This window comes from Sphaeramia orbicularis, chromosome 2 (genome assembly GCF_902148855.1).
Source record: "Sphaeramia orbicularis chromosome 2, fSphaOr1.1, whole genome shotgun sequence".
NCBI lineage: Eukaryota > Metazoa > Chordata > Actinopteri > Kurtiformes > Apogonidae > Sphaeramia > Sphaeramia orbicularis.
In genome coordinates, this window is record NC_043958.1 from 7,762,595 (window position 1) to 7,779,595 (window position 17,001).

At 36.1% G+C, this 17,001-nt stretch overlaps 1 protein-coding gene and 1 non-coding gene across 2 annotated transcripts in view; one reads left to right on the top strand and one right to left on the bottom strand.

Moving 5' to 3' along the window:
- Positions 1-2,085: 2,085 nt before the first annotated feature.
- The window catches only part of col5a2b (collagen, type V, alpha 2b), a 39,192-nt gene continuing 24,276 nt past the window's right edge, over positions 2,086-17,001 (top strand). The window contains exon 1 of the mRNA XM_030158882.1: positions 2,086-2,348. Coding sequence (XP_030014742.1) covers positions 2,255-2,348 — 94 coding nt within the window. The 5' untranslated portion in view covers positions 2,086-2,254. The remainder of the gene's footprint in view (positions 2,349-17,001) is intronic.
- On the bottom strand, positions 9,584-9,655 carry trnam-cau (transfer RNA methionine (anticodon CAU)). Its single transcript has one exon. It is a non-coding gene; the product is annotated as a tRNA-Met (tRNA).

A 17,001-nucleotide genomic window follows, 5' to 3' on the forward strand; every position in this document is an offset into this window, starting at 1 on the left:
ATAATATGAAAGTGGATGTGTAGAGTCCAGGCTCTAATCTTATGGAGGAACTGCCTTCCCATCTGCCTCAGGTTGTATCCCCTGTGGATCTGCCCCGCTCTCTGACTCCTTAATGGGAAATCAGTCTGTTCCTCCAGCACCTTAAACACTTCCTGACCTACGTTTGTAAAGGAAACAAGTTAAACATTCATTTAGTGACAGAAAGCCACTTTAGACTAGCGTAAATGGGTCAGTTAAGATAAAGTCAGTGTAATAGGATTCTGTGTCGGAATCCATTCTGCAAACAGTTTCAAGAAGATGTCAAGTCATGTTGTTTGTTTCGTTCTCAACCTCTGGGACATTACCTCAGGGACTGACAGTCTGCTTGACGCACCGACTCGGCAGAGCTTTGCCCTGGAAAACACATCAGATGAATGTAACATGCACATTGTAAACCACTCAAGCTGGAGTGCACACATGTAGGTCAGCAATTTCAGGTAGATGGCAAAACAGACACAACCCAAACTATCTCCTTTTTGTCTGAAGGGTCTTTTATTTCCAGGATATTATTGACTCATTTTTCAATCTTCAAATCATTTTACTGACCCATTTCCATAAAACCTAGTAGGGTTTAGGTTTAAGAGTGCAGTGTGTAACAATGTGAAGAAATCTACGTCAATTATTAATATTATTTTTTCAATTATGGTAGCTCTCAAGTGCTTTAATACTTCTTTCCCACTCCTCCATAATTGCAACAGTCACAATAGTATCTACCATTACATTTAGCAAACATCAACAAACAACTGGCTCCCATCACAACACATTCCAATCTTAGAATGTGTATAATTAAGATGGATGAACCATTACATTACCTTTTGTTTTCTGAAGTGTCATTTTGAAGCTTTTGGTTCACAAATGTTTCCTTTTTTTTGAGCTTGAAGTGACCATATTTAGCCACAAGGGGCGGAGTTCTGGGAATGTGAAGGCGGAGCCACCTGTGAGGGGACATGGATGAGCTAATGCTAAGTGCTAGCTTAATGACTTCACCAAGCACTGCATAACAAAGTATTTTTACTGTCTTGTTAGTGGAACCTATTAACTACAACTATAGTTAAAGTGTTGGTAAAAAAACAAACAAAATTGTTTTGTTAAATAAATGGAAACTATTACAGTTTAATTGGCAGTGAAGTGATGGCCTGTATTTGAGCGGCGTGGTGGATTTGAGGTTCAGTTCAGGTTAAAAAGAGACACTAATAGGTTAATTCTGCTGTCAGTGCTCTTATAGATACTGATGCTAATGTGTGCTATATGCTAATGCTAATGCTAGGTAATGTGTGTGTATTAGAATGGCAAAAATGCAGAGAATAAACTTCCTTACGGGGATAATAAAGCGAGATGTAATTTGTCAATAGCAGTAATTATAAGATGATTTTTTAGGGACTCCAACTAAAGTAGAGGCTAAAACAAATACTTCCTCTGTATTTTTACAGAAAATGTTCAACATAACACACACTTGCGCACTTATTCATGTTTTTTTTTTTTTTTCATATTGATATTTGCCTAATACATATTGTACAAATTACAGTTCTAATTGTGTGTTTTAATATGTAATGTCCTTTGATTACACAAAATTTTTACACATTTGCTAAAGCTAGAATTCCAGTTTTATGAAAATTATTGTTTTCTTCACATTCACTTATAGGGATTTTTTTAAGTGAGGATACAAGGAGTTACTTCATGAAATGTTGTTGCTGGGATTTTCAAGCTTAAATTATTATGTAGCTGATTTAAATGATAAAAAATCCTTAACATAGTTGTGAAAATTGCCTAAAAACAGGGTCCTTGCTTGCAGTTTAATCATGAAATTCTGAGCCACATATACAGTAGATCCTGCCTTTGTTGCTGTGTTGATTTTGTCTTTGTGCATCCAGGCCTTCTTCTTTAATCAGTCTTTTAGCCGGACAAATTTGATGCGGTCTTTAATTAGTGTCATCTTTCAAGGCAGCTGCAGGAGTCTGAGCAGGAGGAGGTTGGCCTTGGAATAAAGCAGGAGAAAAAAAATAAAAAGGATGAGAGACCGGGAAGAGGAGGAGAGTGAGAGAGTGAAGGAGGGAGCTTGTTTCAGTTTGAGCCTGCAGTAATCGCTCATCCAGGAGCCTGTTCCACTCAGGGATTTTTGGATTTTTCAGGCTGGATGCTGTAGCTGGAGGTTTGGGCTCCCTGACTCCCCTCGTCCATTTCGGTGTTTGAGGACCTGCATGTCTGGCATCCAGACATGGGCCCCTCGTTGCGCTCTAGGATTACTTTGTGCCTGGCCATCACCTTGGCTCAGGTGATCGCTGTGACCTGCCAAGAAGATACCAAGAATGGTGAGTGACAAATATGACCGCTCCTGTCCTCTGATTGGTTTAATCTGCAGATACCTGATATGTTTACATGCTGTGGTGTTTCACTGAAAGATTTATGAGACAAACGGAGCAGAAAAGATCATAAAAGTTCATACTATCACGCTGGAAATTTGACTTTCACAGGAGTTGTTTTTTTTTTTTTTTTTTTTTAAGCTCACATGTTTGTTTTTCCCATTATTTCCCTTATTTAGGTTGTGGCCCAGTGGATTTTTTTTGTTTTGTTTTAACTGTGCTACTGTACCTCCCAACTACAGGACCACACTGGCCTTGTGGTTTGGGAACTGGAGGTTGAAATCACACCCACAGTGTCTTAATGAGACACTATTTTCCTGTTCAAGAAGCTGCTAAATGGGGATTAGGAGTGAACATCTGGCAAAAACTGCAAACCTTTCAAGAATTAATGAAAGGTGGTAAAGGCGATAACAAGTGGTCATTGTGGTTAATGATAAAAGTGAAAAATCAAGGTTATAGTTGCCTCATTCTGCTGTGGAAAAGCTCTCCAACCTCAACATGATTTCTTTTTTCTAATCTGAACTGTCCCAGTGGACGTGATCCTGGGTCAAAAATACTTTCTCCCCTACGGTTTGCAGTTTGCACTAAAGCATGCTGGGGGCCGGCCGGGCTATTTCAGTGCGAGGTTGAGGCAGAATGAAGGGGTTTCGAGAGCCACGGCTATAATGATGTGGCCTTGTGGATGGGGTGGACAAAAGCAGGCCACTAATTTTGGTCAGACTCTGGGCCAGAGGCAGACAAGACACACCCAAGTCAGAGGATGCTGAATGTAAAATATGCCTCTTTCTCTTCCATCCAAATTCACCTCCACTGAGGCTCTGGTGTTGCAAGAGGAGACAGAAAAGTTTTACTAATCAGGTTTTTTTTTGTAAGATTGTAACAACTGTCTTTGATTTTCCATCCATCTTGAACAAAATGTATCTTTATTCATCTATTTTATTCACCTCTAAACTGACAGCTTGCAGAAATATCTCAAGTTATTGTTGTTTATGGTTGTAAATAATGGCTAGTTTCATTAGCATCATCCACCATTATTTGAAGGATACATGTTTGAGTTTGAATCTAGTGCTTAAAACTACTGGGAAAATTAACAACTAACAATCATGTTTTTCTTCTGCAGGCTCAGAAATAGAAGAAATTCACTTTTTTTGCCCCTGTCTCTGTGTATTTAAATATGTTTAAGCTTGAATCTGACCCGTAATTGGAGAGAGCATCCTCAAAAAACCTCACTGTTATCTTTATTTATTTGCTTATTTTATCATTTAAATGCCAATGATTAGCATCTCCATGTTCCTCTGCTATTCAACAGTAGGAGAGAAAATGCTTTTTCTCTTGTTTTTCTTTGTTCATTACAGAACATCTGTAACACCAGCTTTGTATATATCTTTTTATCCACTTATTCTGTGTGTACACTAATATGTTCAGTATTTCAGGAAGAAATCAGCTCTTTCTACCCATATAAACAATGAATAGTTCAAGTTTTATCTTGTTTAAAGGTGCAACTAATGCTTTCATTACCAGTTCATTAGAAAATTCTCCATGTTTATTCATCAACAATTTCAACAATTAATAATTTATATAATATTCAACACAAAATGTATGCAAAGGGAAGAATTTTAGATTTTGTTTCACCAATGATCCAGGCAAAAATATTTTAATATATGAACAAGAAAAGCAATTATTAAAAGTTTGATATCATGTTAATGAATACCAACACTGTGTTCTTCAGCTCCAGAAACAAACGGTTTTAGAAAAATGGAAACTTTGCAAAGAATTAGCCAGAAACTAATCTGATGTTGATGTGGGCGAATTCTTCTGCTGACTCTGTAAACAAACAGAAGAAGAATTTCACTAGTTTTACATTGATTTATTGCTTGAGTGTTTTCTAACCTCAACTTAGACTCTTTCATCATTTTACTTGATCTGTTCAGATTTCTACACCCATTTCTGAACATGTACACCCACTTGTGACCGCTGAACATCCCACCCCTAAACTTCAGGTACTCATCTGTTTTGATTGGACTTTTACTTTTTCACTCAGATTCACAATCAGAAGACCCAGTCACTATTTATCTTAGCTTGTGAGGTCATAATAGTAATTCAGTTCATCCAAATATAATTATTTGTAGAATTTTTTGAGTTCTTCTGTTTCTTTACTGTCTAATATCTGTAATCTTCGGAGTTCCCTTCACTGGAACTGAAAACTGAAACAAACTCTGAATATGTGGGCAGAGATTTTTGTTTTTATGCTATTTGCTGATACATTAGAGTGAAAAGTATGATGTTATGTGCATTTACTGTGTTGCGTTGAACTGAAATCCATAGCTCCGTTTGTTTCTGGACCAGGCAGCATGTACTGTATATGATATATGCTGTTTGTGCAAAGATTTATTTCGCTGGCTGTCGGCTTGTTAAACCATTCCCCGGTCGTTTAAGATTTTCGCTTGCTGTTTTTGGCTCGGTGTGTGTGAAAGTGTATTTGTTAGAGGAAAAAAAATAGACTGAGAGAAAAAAAGAGAAGGCAAAGGCTTTAACCAGCAAGTTTATTTGGACCGATCTCAGTTTTTTTTTTTGTTTTTTTTTGTGACTCTTCTATTGTAATCGTTCATTACAGGTTAGAATTATAGTGTGTATATAATGATCACAGCCAGTTAGTCCAATGTGGAAATACTTTTCTTCCACTGAGCAAGGTCTGAAGTGAAAGTATTTACAATTTCACATAAAAACGAGGAAAACTGGTTCAAGTTTTCTTTTTCTTTCTTTCTTTTTTTTTTTTTTTTTTTTTTACACTAAACCCCAATCCTTAGTATCTCACTTATCCCCTTTAAGCTGTGAATCACTGCATTTCTAGATGTTCTATATATGTGGGTTCAGTGTCATTAAAGGAAACCTGCCAACCACAATGGGTTTCCAGTTCCAGTGAAGTCATGCTGTGAATCTAAACCACAATTAGATCCAAATCTATAACAGTATTACGTATATAAGCATGATTTATTGGGTATGAAAATGAAATGAGCTCAAATCAAATCCAATGGTTGAAAAATATCAACTCTGAGCAACCTGAAAAGTAAAGTTTTCCTGGAGAAGTCTGAAAAAGAGGGCAACAGGTTTCGTAGCAGGAGGGTTCTTCTTCTTCTTCTTCGGGTGTGGCACTCCCAAATAAAGTCAAGCCACAAGTGCTACCCAAGCCCAACGTATAATACAGCGCTGTGGTTTCCCCTGAAATAACTCGTGCTTTTGAAAGCGAGGCTCTCTCGTGGGGAGAGGCTCCACCACATAATTAGTACTTAGGGCAGCGCTTAACTGCCCAGATTAAAATATGCTCTGAACGCCTGCAGCAGGTGGCCACATTCGCCTTCTCCCTCTACTTTTCAGCACTGACCTTTAGTCTGTTAGTTTTCTTTTTTTTTTTTTGGAGACATGGCATGAAATCTTCATGGAGATGGACTTGTGGCTACACACGGACTAAAATGGGTCTAACGCTGTTAAAAAAATGTGTACTTTTGTCTTACATGACTTAAAAACATATTTTACTCAAAGGAAGATAAACATAAGTCCACAGGGAATCATAGGTCCACTTCCTAGCAATTTGACTTAGAGCTAAAAATATACAATAAGAACTGGTCTTCATACAAAAAAAAGACAATGAACTTGACAGACAGAATTATTTAACCTCTTGACACCCAGGAACATATACTTTTTTGGGGGGGGCTTATTTTACTTAACAGCATGATGCACTTTTTTTTCCCGGTACATCTTTTATGGGAAAAAAAGTCCCCTACAGTGGATAAGAATGCATTATAGGGTCTCAGGAGGTTAAGAAAGTGCCTCTCAGCTGAGATTATTTTTTAGAACAAAATATGATACAATAAGATAAACTTCATTGTACCCCTTAGGAATTTTTGTATCAGATCCTGGTGTTGTTACATGTAACTGCAGAGTCAATAATCAAACAGTCAATGAAAAATAGATGCAATAATAACATTTAATAAAATGAAGTACAATAATAAAATCAATAAAGTCAATAAAGTGCCAAAAATAAAAATAGATAGAGAGGATCACTATTGTTTTTCAGTTTAAAGACGGAAATTTGTGAGAATTAACAGGTTTTTCACTAAACATAGAAACAACCAATGAATGTTTTTCATTAGAAATATCATTTCTCCATCTGTAATATCATTTAAGAATATATATTTATAACTTGGTCAAAGTTTAAATTTATGGTATTCAAGCTAATATTGAGTTGGATTTAACCAATAACATACAAAAATCCAGTGCAGGAATATTGTTTTCCCACAAATAAATTTCAGAAAACTATGTTTGCACTGGTTGGAGTAAGGTTGACTTGCTTAATTTTCAGTATTTTTTATTAAATGTTTCTATTTTTGTTCTAGTTTTTAACAAAGGCAGACTTCTATTGTTCGATCCAATACAATCTGATCATATTTCATAATATTCAGTTCCTTTTTTAAGCTTGCCCTTGCCGCAGTTTATGCAGTTCAACAACTTAAACATCTGAATCAGTCTTCAGTGTTAACAAGACCCTCTTTTCATCAGTTGATCTGTCTTTACATGTCTTTATAAAAATGCATTTTAGGTCTAGAACCTGCTCAAATGCAGAACTAGAGCTAAACTTCACCAAGACTCAATGCAGCTGATTTACAAACCCACCTTTATATGTGTTCTCATTTTATTTTGTTTTGTTTTATTTGCAATTTCAGTTATTTGAGTACAAAAAAACAACATGCAAGTATGTAAACTGCTCAGAAGTAGAAGTTCAACTTTTAGGCAATGCTTTAAACAGAAACAAACAGCAATAAATCTAATTAAATCATTAAATGAATCATTAAATCACAGTTTTTCTACTTTGTTCAGAAAAATTTGTATTTATGACTTTCTATAGTTACCTACTTCATAATCTTCTGCCATTACGTGTCTATGTGTGAGACAATTCCAGCTTTTCTACGTTTTTCTACATAGGCACAACAAACATGAAAATTATAGCATTCCACTGGCATCATTTTGGCTGGAACTGGAGACATACCACTTGACTAAATGACATATAAGTACATTTTGCGCTCCGTGATGTGCTAACATGAAAAGCATTGGTCTGGTCTTGTTTTATGTTGCAGTTTAGAGTGTGTGAGACGTACTGTTGGAGCAGTGATGATTACATACTGAACCCGTCTACAGACACTTTTACAGTCAGTAGCTGTCAAAGTCGACCACAGTCTAGTCATTGACTGGCTCTGAAGTCCAACTAACTTACTCCTCATTCAGCATCAGTGCCAACACGGGCATTCAAGAACTTTTATTTCTTTAGCTTGACACATAGTGACATAGTTTTGTTCTGTCTTTTTTTTTTACCTGTAAAAGGTGGCTTTTATCATCATTCAGGAGCTTTTCATCGTATCAGAAACTATACAATACATAAAATACACATCCAGCCTTTTGAGACTTCTGGTTGTTACTAGTGTGTGAGTATTTTTTTTATTTTTTTTTGGCTGCATCATTTTATTCCTCGGCTTCACTGAAGAAAAAATTAGCTTTGGAGAGTGTGTGTCCTTGAAAAAGCAAAAGAACACACCAAAAAAAATCAATACAAGTAGATGTTTTGGTAAGAGATGTGTTGAACAGAGTGATACTCCAATTTTTTCTAATAAAATATGACAACTATGTGGGCTCAAAAGGCTGAACATAGCAAAGAATGGTTTTGATCTGTTGACCTCTGGCTTATGGGATGCTGTGCCACTGATATTAATACTAGTACGTGTACTGAAAAGATTTTGGAAAGATAGATTCTTAGGAAGATGCCAGACACTCTCAAGTTTAATTCTGCAACAAGGGACACTTAAAATATACAGGCCTTAGCAGAGGATGGTTTCGATCCATTAACCTGTAGGTTATGGGCTGTGCCACTCTGCTATTAATGCCTAAAACATGGTCTGAAAACCAGAGATAATGCTTACAAGCTACTAGTCTTCATCAAATGGTGCAACAATTCAGTCCACATCAGAATAAGCCTGAGGTGATAGGCACTATTGTGTGAGTTCTGATGTTTAATCCACCTACATGAGATAAGTACCCAGGTATTAGCAGAGGATGGTTTTGATCCAGCAACCTCTGGGTTATGGGCCCAGCACGCTTCCACTGCGCCACTCTGCTGTTACTGCTCAATATTGGAATTGAAAACCAGAAATACTGCTTCCAAACTCCTATTTTCTAACAAATTACAGAGGAACACATTCAATGGCAGACAGTGAATAGTACAATTTTGGGAGCAGAATTTTTGCTGAAAGCCACTTTGGTTAAATTCACACTGCAGGTCCAAACGCTCTCTCTGCATAGTGTGGTATTAATTCAAGTGCCATCAGACTCATGTGTGAACCTTACATGCAAACAAATGTAGCCTTTTCTGGCAAAATGACCAGGCTTTAGCAGAGGATGGTTTTGATCCATCGACCTCTGGGTTATGGGCCCAGCACGCTCCCGCTGCGCCACTCTGCTGTAAATGCCAGCTCTACTGAAAACCAGGATTAATTCTTTCAAATCCACAGACTTTCACAGAGGAGTGCTTTGTCAGCTTCAACATCAGAAACAAGAGAAAACCTCAAGTCAAATTTTGTAACCATCAAGACTTTAACAGACTTTAGCAGAGGACGGTGTCAACCCATTGACCTCTGGGATATGGGCCCAGCTTCAGTTGGACCACTACGGTATTTTTTTGTAGTCTGAAAACCAGAACTAGTGTTTACATCCTCCTTGTCATTAAGGAGGGGTCTGTTGATTCTTCCATAACAAAAAACAAGAGATGAAAATGAAGTCTGGGAGGCCGATAATTATTGTTACTACAGTGGACCTGAGCAGAGGATAGCTTCAATCCATCAACATCTGGATCATGGGCCCATCACTCTTCCACTGAACCACTCTGCTGCTAAAGTTTAAAAACCACAACTACTGTTTACAAGCTCCTGTTTTCTAACAAATTACAGAAGAACACATTCAACATCAGAGAGTCAAGTACAATTTTGGAAGCAGAATTTTTTTTTGAAAGCTACTTAGGCTCCATTCATACTGGAGGTCCTAATGCTCTATCTGCATGGTTCTTCATATTTTGATAGAAATCCAAGTGTCATCAGACTCATGTGCAGAAGAATATATTGTTTGGCTGAGTAACTAAGCCTTAGCAGAGGATGGTTTCGATCCATCGACCTCTGGGTTATGGGCCCAGCACGCTTCCGCTGCGCCACTCTGCTATCCATTTCACTTACAGATCATAAACCTATAATTTATATCCTAGGATGTCATTTAACGATCCATTCAGGCAGATATGACTTAAATATTTAAAGCTCCTGTTGGACAAATTGGAATAAAAAGAGAATTGACAATACAGGTCCTTCTAAAGCGCCCTTGTCTGTCCTAAACATAGATTGTGGATGACATAACAGACAACTTTTCTATGGTAAAGTGAAGTTAAAATATTACAATATTGTTCTGGTTATTGCACACTCGGCACAGTAGAGACCAGGACCTCCATGCGAACCACTGTGCCACCACCTATTTCCTCACGTTTAATGATATTATGCTAAAAGGTTATCATGGAATTTTTAGAACTGTCCAGAAATGGAAAAAAAAATTACTTAAATTTAATAAATAAGTATGGATAACTGTTGAAATCCAGCTTCAGAATAATAGGGTGTATTGTCAGTACAGTCTTTTGCTAGAAACTTCTCTGTCTCCTATGCTGTTGTCGACAGAACCATTTGTGGATTACGTTTTTCTGACCCATCTGCCAAAAGTGTGAACATTGTGCTGCCCAAGCCAAACCCATTAAACAACTTTTATTTTTAACACCATCTGGGATATGGGCCCAATCTTTTGGAGTGGTGCACTGGAATCATACTGGGCCAGTGATACATGGGCTAATGGGTCAAAACTATCCACTGCTACTTTCAGATTTTCTTCGTCTGGCTGAAATCAAAGCCAGTGTTGCTGGTGATGATAGGAATGAAAAGCCAATCCTTACTGATGTTTGTAATAGAAAGAAATCCTCACCAAGGGTCTGTAAGTTTACTACAGACAGTGTGTTTATTCAATGAAATATACCAGTATGTGATGGGTTCTGCCTTCAACCACAAAGGTAGTAGATCCTTCTATTAATCTTCCTCACACTTTATTTCTCCACTTGCGACATAAAAGACATTACTGTAAACATGATGTTCCATTTTCAGTGTTTAATTTGGGTGCAGCCTACCAGCCAGAAGTAGAAAGTGCATGTGTTTGACCTATTATTGAATCTGTAATGATAAAAAAGAACCCATGTTTTTATCCTTTACTTGGTTTTCTCACAGGAAAAGGTTCTTGGATCTGTGTTTTTTATTTGCTAATACTTTGGGACCATGCTGAGATGTGCTTAAAGTTTAATGTTTTATTCCACACAAAACACAACACGTATAAAAAGCACAATATTCATGCTGCTTTGCAAGGTAATTGTTTGTTCCATATACTTGTAAGTTTGATGCCACAGTAAAAGGGCATCACAGTGATTCTAATGAACAAAAAAACAATGAGCCATGAGTTTTTTTGCAGTGCACCCTCCAACGCTCCTCACTGCTGCTCTGCTTGGCTCAGACACCTGCAAAGAAAACGGGAAAACCTACTCCAACAATGAGATATGGAGCCCCGAGCCATGTCAAGTGTGTGTTTGTGACAAGGGGACGATAGTATGTGAGGACGAGGTGTGTGAGGAGCTAATAGACTGTGTGACGGTTAAAACGCCGGCGGGCGAGTGCTGCCCCGTCTGCTCCACAGCACCTCCGATTCACAGTACAGATGATAAAACAGGTAAATGGTTTCCTTTCAGCTGGTACGTACACGTCTTTATGGGGCTTTTACAATCATACATCAACAACAGGTCAATTCAGTTCAATTCAAAAAACTTTATTTGTCTCCAGAGGGAAATGTGAGCAAAATGATTACACAACACTTTTGTACAATTAAAGAAATCTATGCAAATGAAGATTCAAGATTCCTTTTATTGTCATTGTATACACAGAGCATACACAATGAAATTTGGATGTGCCTTATAGAGATGGTACTTCCTGAGTTAAAAAAAAAAAAAACAAGAAAAGAAATATACAATGCAAAATATTTAAATAGTATTAAATATAAAATAATAATAATATAAAAAAAACTGTAAAAATGAAGTCAAAAATGAAGTAAAACAAAGGAAAATGATACAACATATAAATAATAATAAGAAGAAGAAGAAGAGGAACAACAACTTTATATGATAATTAGTCTGTGAATGTATGAATAAGATGAAATAAGTTGATAAACTGCAGACAGCATATGACAGAATGTAAATATGAGCTGCACATTATAAAAATGTTATAATTGTTATTGCAATTATTTAGTATTTAATGGTTTCTACTTATACACCTGGACAGGAAATAAAAGCATCAATTTAGCTTTCATGCTAAAGCAAACAATCTCTAACAGCATACCATGGTGCAAATTGTGCAGCTAGAAAAATGTGCTTTAGTGCTTTATTGTGGAAAATGTGTCAGCTCGAAGCAGTAATAGGAGAACTAAAGGCCTAAAAAGTTGAGAAGCCACCACCCAAAATACAACAAACCAAAGCACTAACCTTGTTTTTTCATGGCTTTGCGATGGCTATTACCAAAAATAACAATAATAGTGAATATTTCAGGTTGTACGACAGGGACAATCGGCTTTGTGATGATTATATTTCTTGGAATAATGATCACAACAGCCTGTCTTTAAGTTTTAAGTTGATCTCAAGTTGTAGTAGGTGCATTTCCATCCAGCTGTTTTTGTTTGCACTTTTAATTTGCACATAAAAAAGACTGAGTGGAAATATAGAAAGCTACCAAAAAAAAGAAGAAGAATGATTTTTATGCTTGGGAGAGGTGGAAAAGTCAATATATCAATGCAAATAAATGCAAATAAATGTAGTGGAAACAGATTTAGTGAATAATTACTTGTCTACATGTGTGGAGCAATTAGAAAAAAGAAACAGGTGCTTGAATAACACAAACAGGAAATCAGACACTGAAAACATCACATGTATGATGACCTGTAAAAAGAAATGTCAGACACACCATTATATGTTTCAGATCCGTGCTTCAGATAATTTCAGATAGTTTTAACAAATACTACTTTTAAACCATGATGATTATAATGATGATGTAGTATTTGAATTGAAGTAATGGGTAAAAATGCATATAAATGTATATTTTTCTTTGCAGATTTTCTAAAAATCTGGTTCGAATTTGCAATACATTTAGGTGGAAACCTGACAAGTGATGCATCCATGATATTGTCACAGCCTAAATGCATCAGGTATGTTGTATTTTTTAATGAAATCAACATTATTTAGCATCAACATGTCTATTATTTAGCAGTATAAGTGTAAATGACCTATACTGTGTCTTAGTTGTGGATTAGAAACTGCAAAATTTGTACTGGAACATACTGTAATTAACTGAAACATTAAAAAAAAGAGCTCATAACAAAGACAAAGATTTACCAATTTACAACAGTACATATTTTTGTCAGATATATTTGTCGCTGTATGCATTATCTGTGAAGTCATTTGTTTCATAGAATAGTCAAAGATATGAAAAACAATGGTTGTGCTTGGAGGAGCAGTTTTACTAATCTATCTAACTAAAGCCTTCTGGGGGATTTCTAGATAATAAGTTAAAATCACATCCTCTGCAGCCAAAGTAATATCAGTCTAATATAGTCTAAAGAGCCCTTCCAGTAAGATATAATTTCATCTTGAATAATGATGTTTCTCCATTAAAAGTTAGAGGAAAACTATTAACATGACCACTGGTTCACTGAAAAATGTTCATTTTAATAGTTTAACCCAGAAAGTCTTCATATTATACTTACCAAGTTACACATTGTAACACAGTTGGCTCCAATGTGTGGGTAAATTCATGACTTAAAGAAAGATTTTAAGAAATGAAAGAGAAAATTTAATGAGCTGAGGTTGGATTTGACTATGATGATGAAGTACACATTGAATAAGGCCACGATTTAGACTATATATCTATTAAAAATGCAAGATAGAAAAGTGTTTGCACAGTTTTTATTTGCAAGAGTAGGTCCAGTGTTTTCAGTCCCCAGTACGTCACTTTTCTCTAATACATAAGTTTATGACAGACAATATGTAACACCAAGATACAGGTTTGATACCTCACTGGAATTATAACGTCTTCTGTTCTCTGCAGCTGTGACTGTTTGACATGTGGCTGAAACAGAACCTACATTATATCCATTCAAACATGATTCAAACCTTTATGTCAAATTTGAATTACATTTACTACGATATGCTTTATGTCAGATTTATGCAACACAACTTCATATGTTTCAAACTTATGGGATTTAGAGAATTTCATATATACTGTGATCAAAATACAGCATATACCATGTTACTGTTTACCACTATATAAAAATGTATAAAACTGAATAACCCCAGTATATAAAAAATATAGCAAATTTAAAATAAAAAAGTTCAATGGAATCAAAGCAAACAAAAATGTAATTACTAAATAAATAAATAATTAATTAACAAAGTGACACACCTTGTCCATTGCTGATGGCTCCTTTCACCAAAAACACTTATGATTGGCTGAAATCCTGAATGATTGACATCCTTTATAGAGAGTAAAAGCTTGTTTTGCTATGACGTGAAGACAGAGAATAAAGCACTTCCTGTACATCCCAAAACTAAAAAAAAAACATATGGTGGTGCCACAATTTCCCAGATAAAAAGGTGAGAAAGTCAAATCTACAACAACTTTCAAGATGTCGCCAACATCTAACAGCTAGAAATGGACTTTGCGCTGTAATTTTCACCATATGTGATAATTTCGGAATACTTTAAATGATAGAAGTTTTGGATTTTCTAATCTGTGGACCATTTTGGACTAAAGGGATATGAATAATCCCCAAACAGACACTTGTTGTAAAACTCAAATGCTTGTAAAGTCAAAATAATACTCAAAATACAGTATATCTGATGAATATCAAGTACCCTCCTATACACACGATAATTTATAAGAGAATATTTCACCTATTTTACATCTTATTTGACTGTTTTTTATGCTTACCATGCTGGTAGATTTGGATGAATTGTACTTTTATGCTCATGATTCCATAAAATAGCAAAGTAATGAAGAATGTAAGCTTTCTAAAGATGTGTAGGATGCCTATATTAGTCAGGCTTAGAGGGGTCACCAGCACCCTGGTGGGTGTTAAGGGTTAATAACCTCCTTGGCCACCCATCTCAGGGTTAAGTTCAACATGCGTGCTATTAGGGGTCATTTGAGGTACCATGTTTTCTGTGATTAAAATGTGACTGGAACACAATTTAGAGTTGAGAGTCTAGTTTAGGTTTAGGTTTAGGAAAAAGTAAATGTTATGTGAATGAAAAGTAGAGCTGAAATGATTATTGCTGATGTAAAGCCCCATCATGACGAGTTGACTTTACCAAACACTTTGAGCTGACAGTGAATGGCCCACAGTACTGATGTGGCTGCTGTTCTGTTTCATGAAGATACCTGCACAGAAAGTGGAAAGACCTACTCCAACAATGAGATATGGACCCCAGAGCCGTGTCGGGTCTGTATATGTGACTCTGGGACTGTGGTGTGTGAGGAGGTGGTGTGTGAAGAGCTGGGGGATTGCCAGACTACGGTGGCCCCCGAGGGCGAGTGCTGCCCAGTGTGTTCCACGGCAGCACCACATCCTGCTAGCATGGACAATAACACTGGTAATAAATATTTAAGAACCGTTTTGAGGCAGAGCAGACCGAGGAGATGAGTCTGTCTGTTCCATAAAAATCCACAAACACTAATCTGCCCTCAACCTATTTATGTGGATTTTATGTTGAAACATCTCTTTATACTGAGGAGGGTGTCACTGCCACTGTGTGCCGGTGTCTCATGTTTCTACTAAAACATTTTGATCTTTGGGAATGAATATTTTCTTTTCATTCTAACATGTCTTTATGTCAAATGTGTAAAAGAGGATTTTTCACACATATTCTCTGTTTTTATGAAACTGAAATCCCTTTACATTTAATCCGTAATAGATCATTGTGGGATTAAAGGTACAATATCTAACATATATGTGTAGAAATGTGCTATTATTCAATTGTAGTATACCTTTAAAAATGATCAGTTTTGCCAACTGTACCTTATATAATCGCAGAAAAAATTATTAGACCACCCCTTGTTTTCTTGAATTTCTTGTTCATTTTAATGCCTGGTACAACGAAAAGTACATTTGTTTGGACAAATATAATGATAACAAATATCTTATAAGAGTTTAATTTCAGAGCTGATATCTAGCCATTTTCCATGTTTTCTTGATATTAACCAAAATTACTAAAGTTCTTATATCAATAGCTATGGCATTGTACTGATGAAAACAGGGCTTTTAGACATTCCATATTTTCTTTTCGGTCTGTTTTAGTCACATGATGCACACAGGAGTTAGTACTTGATTGCATAACCATTGTTTTTGATGACTTTTGATGGTCTAATAATATTTTCCGTGACTGTAGCCTCAGTACTGCTTCTCATGTAGTGGCAAAATTCACCAATTCCTCAGTTTTTCAGTCAATTGCAGCAACAGTGAATCACAATACTATACCGTATTATTATGGTATGGTGTTGGCTAATGTCAACCAGCTACTGGCTTTCAGTTGGGCAAAGACTCCAAACTTGACATAAGCCCAAAAGTGCATAAAATGTTCCATGTTGTACCTTTAAACAGTCATGAACTACCAAACTTTCCAATGTGATGGAGAAGTTTTAGGTTTAACTGCTTTTTATCACTTAACTTTTGATTCTTGACTCTTTGAATGTGCTCATATAAATCCTCTAGGGGAGTGTCTATTTGCATCTGGGTAAAAATAGACACACAGAAACAATTCAGTTATTTACACCCATGTGTGTACGCATGAAAAGGGTTGTATGTAATGGAATATAGTGTGTAATGAAACATCATCATAGGAGGAGGTTTTTTGTATGTATTTTGTCAGTCCATCCATCTATCCATCCATCCATCCAACGAAAAGATGAAAACTAGAACTGAAAAAATATTTTCATTAACTGAAATAAATAAAAACTATAATAAAAAGAAAACATGATAATTAACTGAAATTGTTTTGTATGCTTACAAAACTAACTAAAACGTCTAAAAATTATGGATAAAATTCCATTTGTTTTCGTCTTTGACAATATTGGATTAATATGAAATTAATTTATTTTGCATGAGCAATTTTAGCACCATACGGTACTTCACGGTCCGTCACTTCTCGTCAGTTGTCATTTAGAGTCGTCTTCTTGTCCCCACTCTACCTGGAAACATGGAGACTAAAGTTGGGAGAAAGCAGCAGAGTCCTATATGGGATTTCTTTGATCATATCATTAAAGATATGAAAAAAAACAATACTAATACTAAAACTAAGCATTTAGAAAAAAAACCCTGAAACTAATAAAAACTTGCAAACCTGCTCTAAAAACTAAATAAAACTAACTGAATTAGAGGAAAAAAAGTC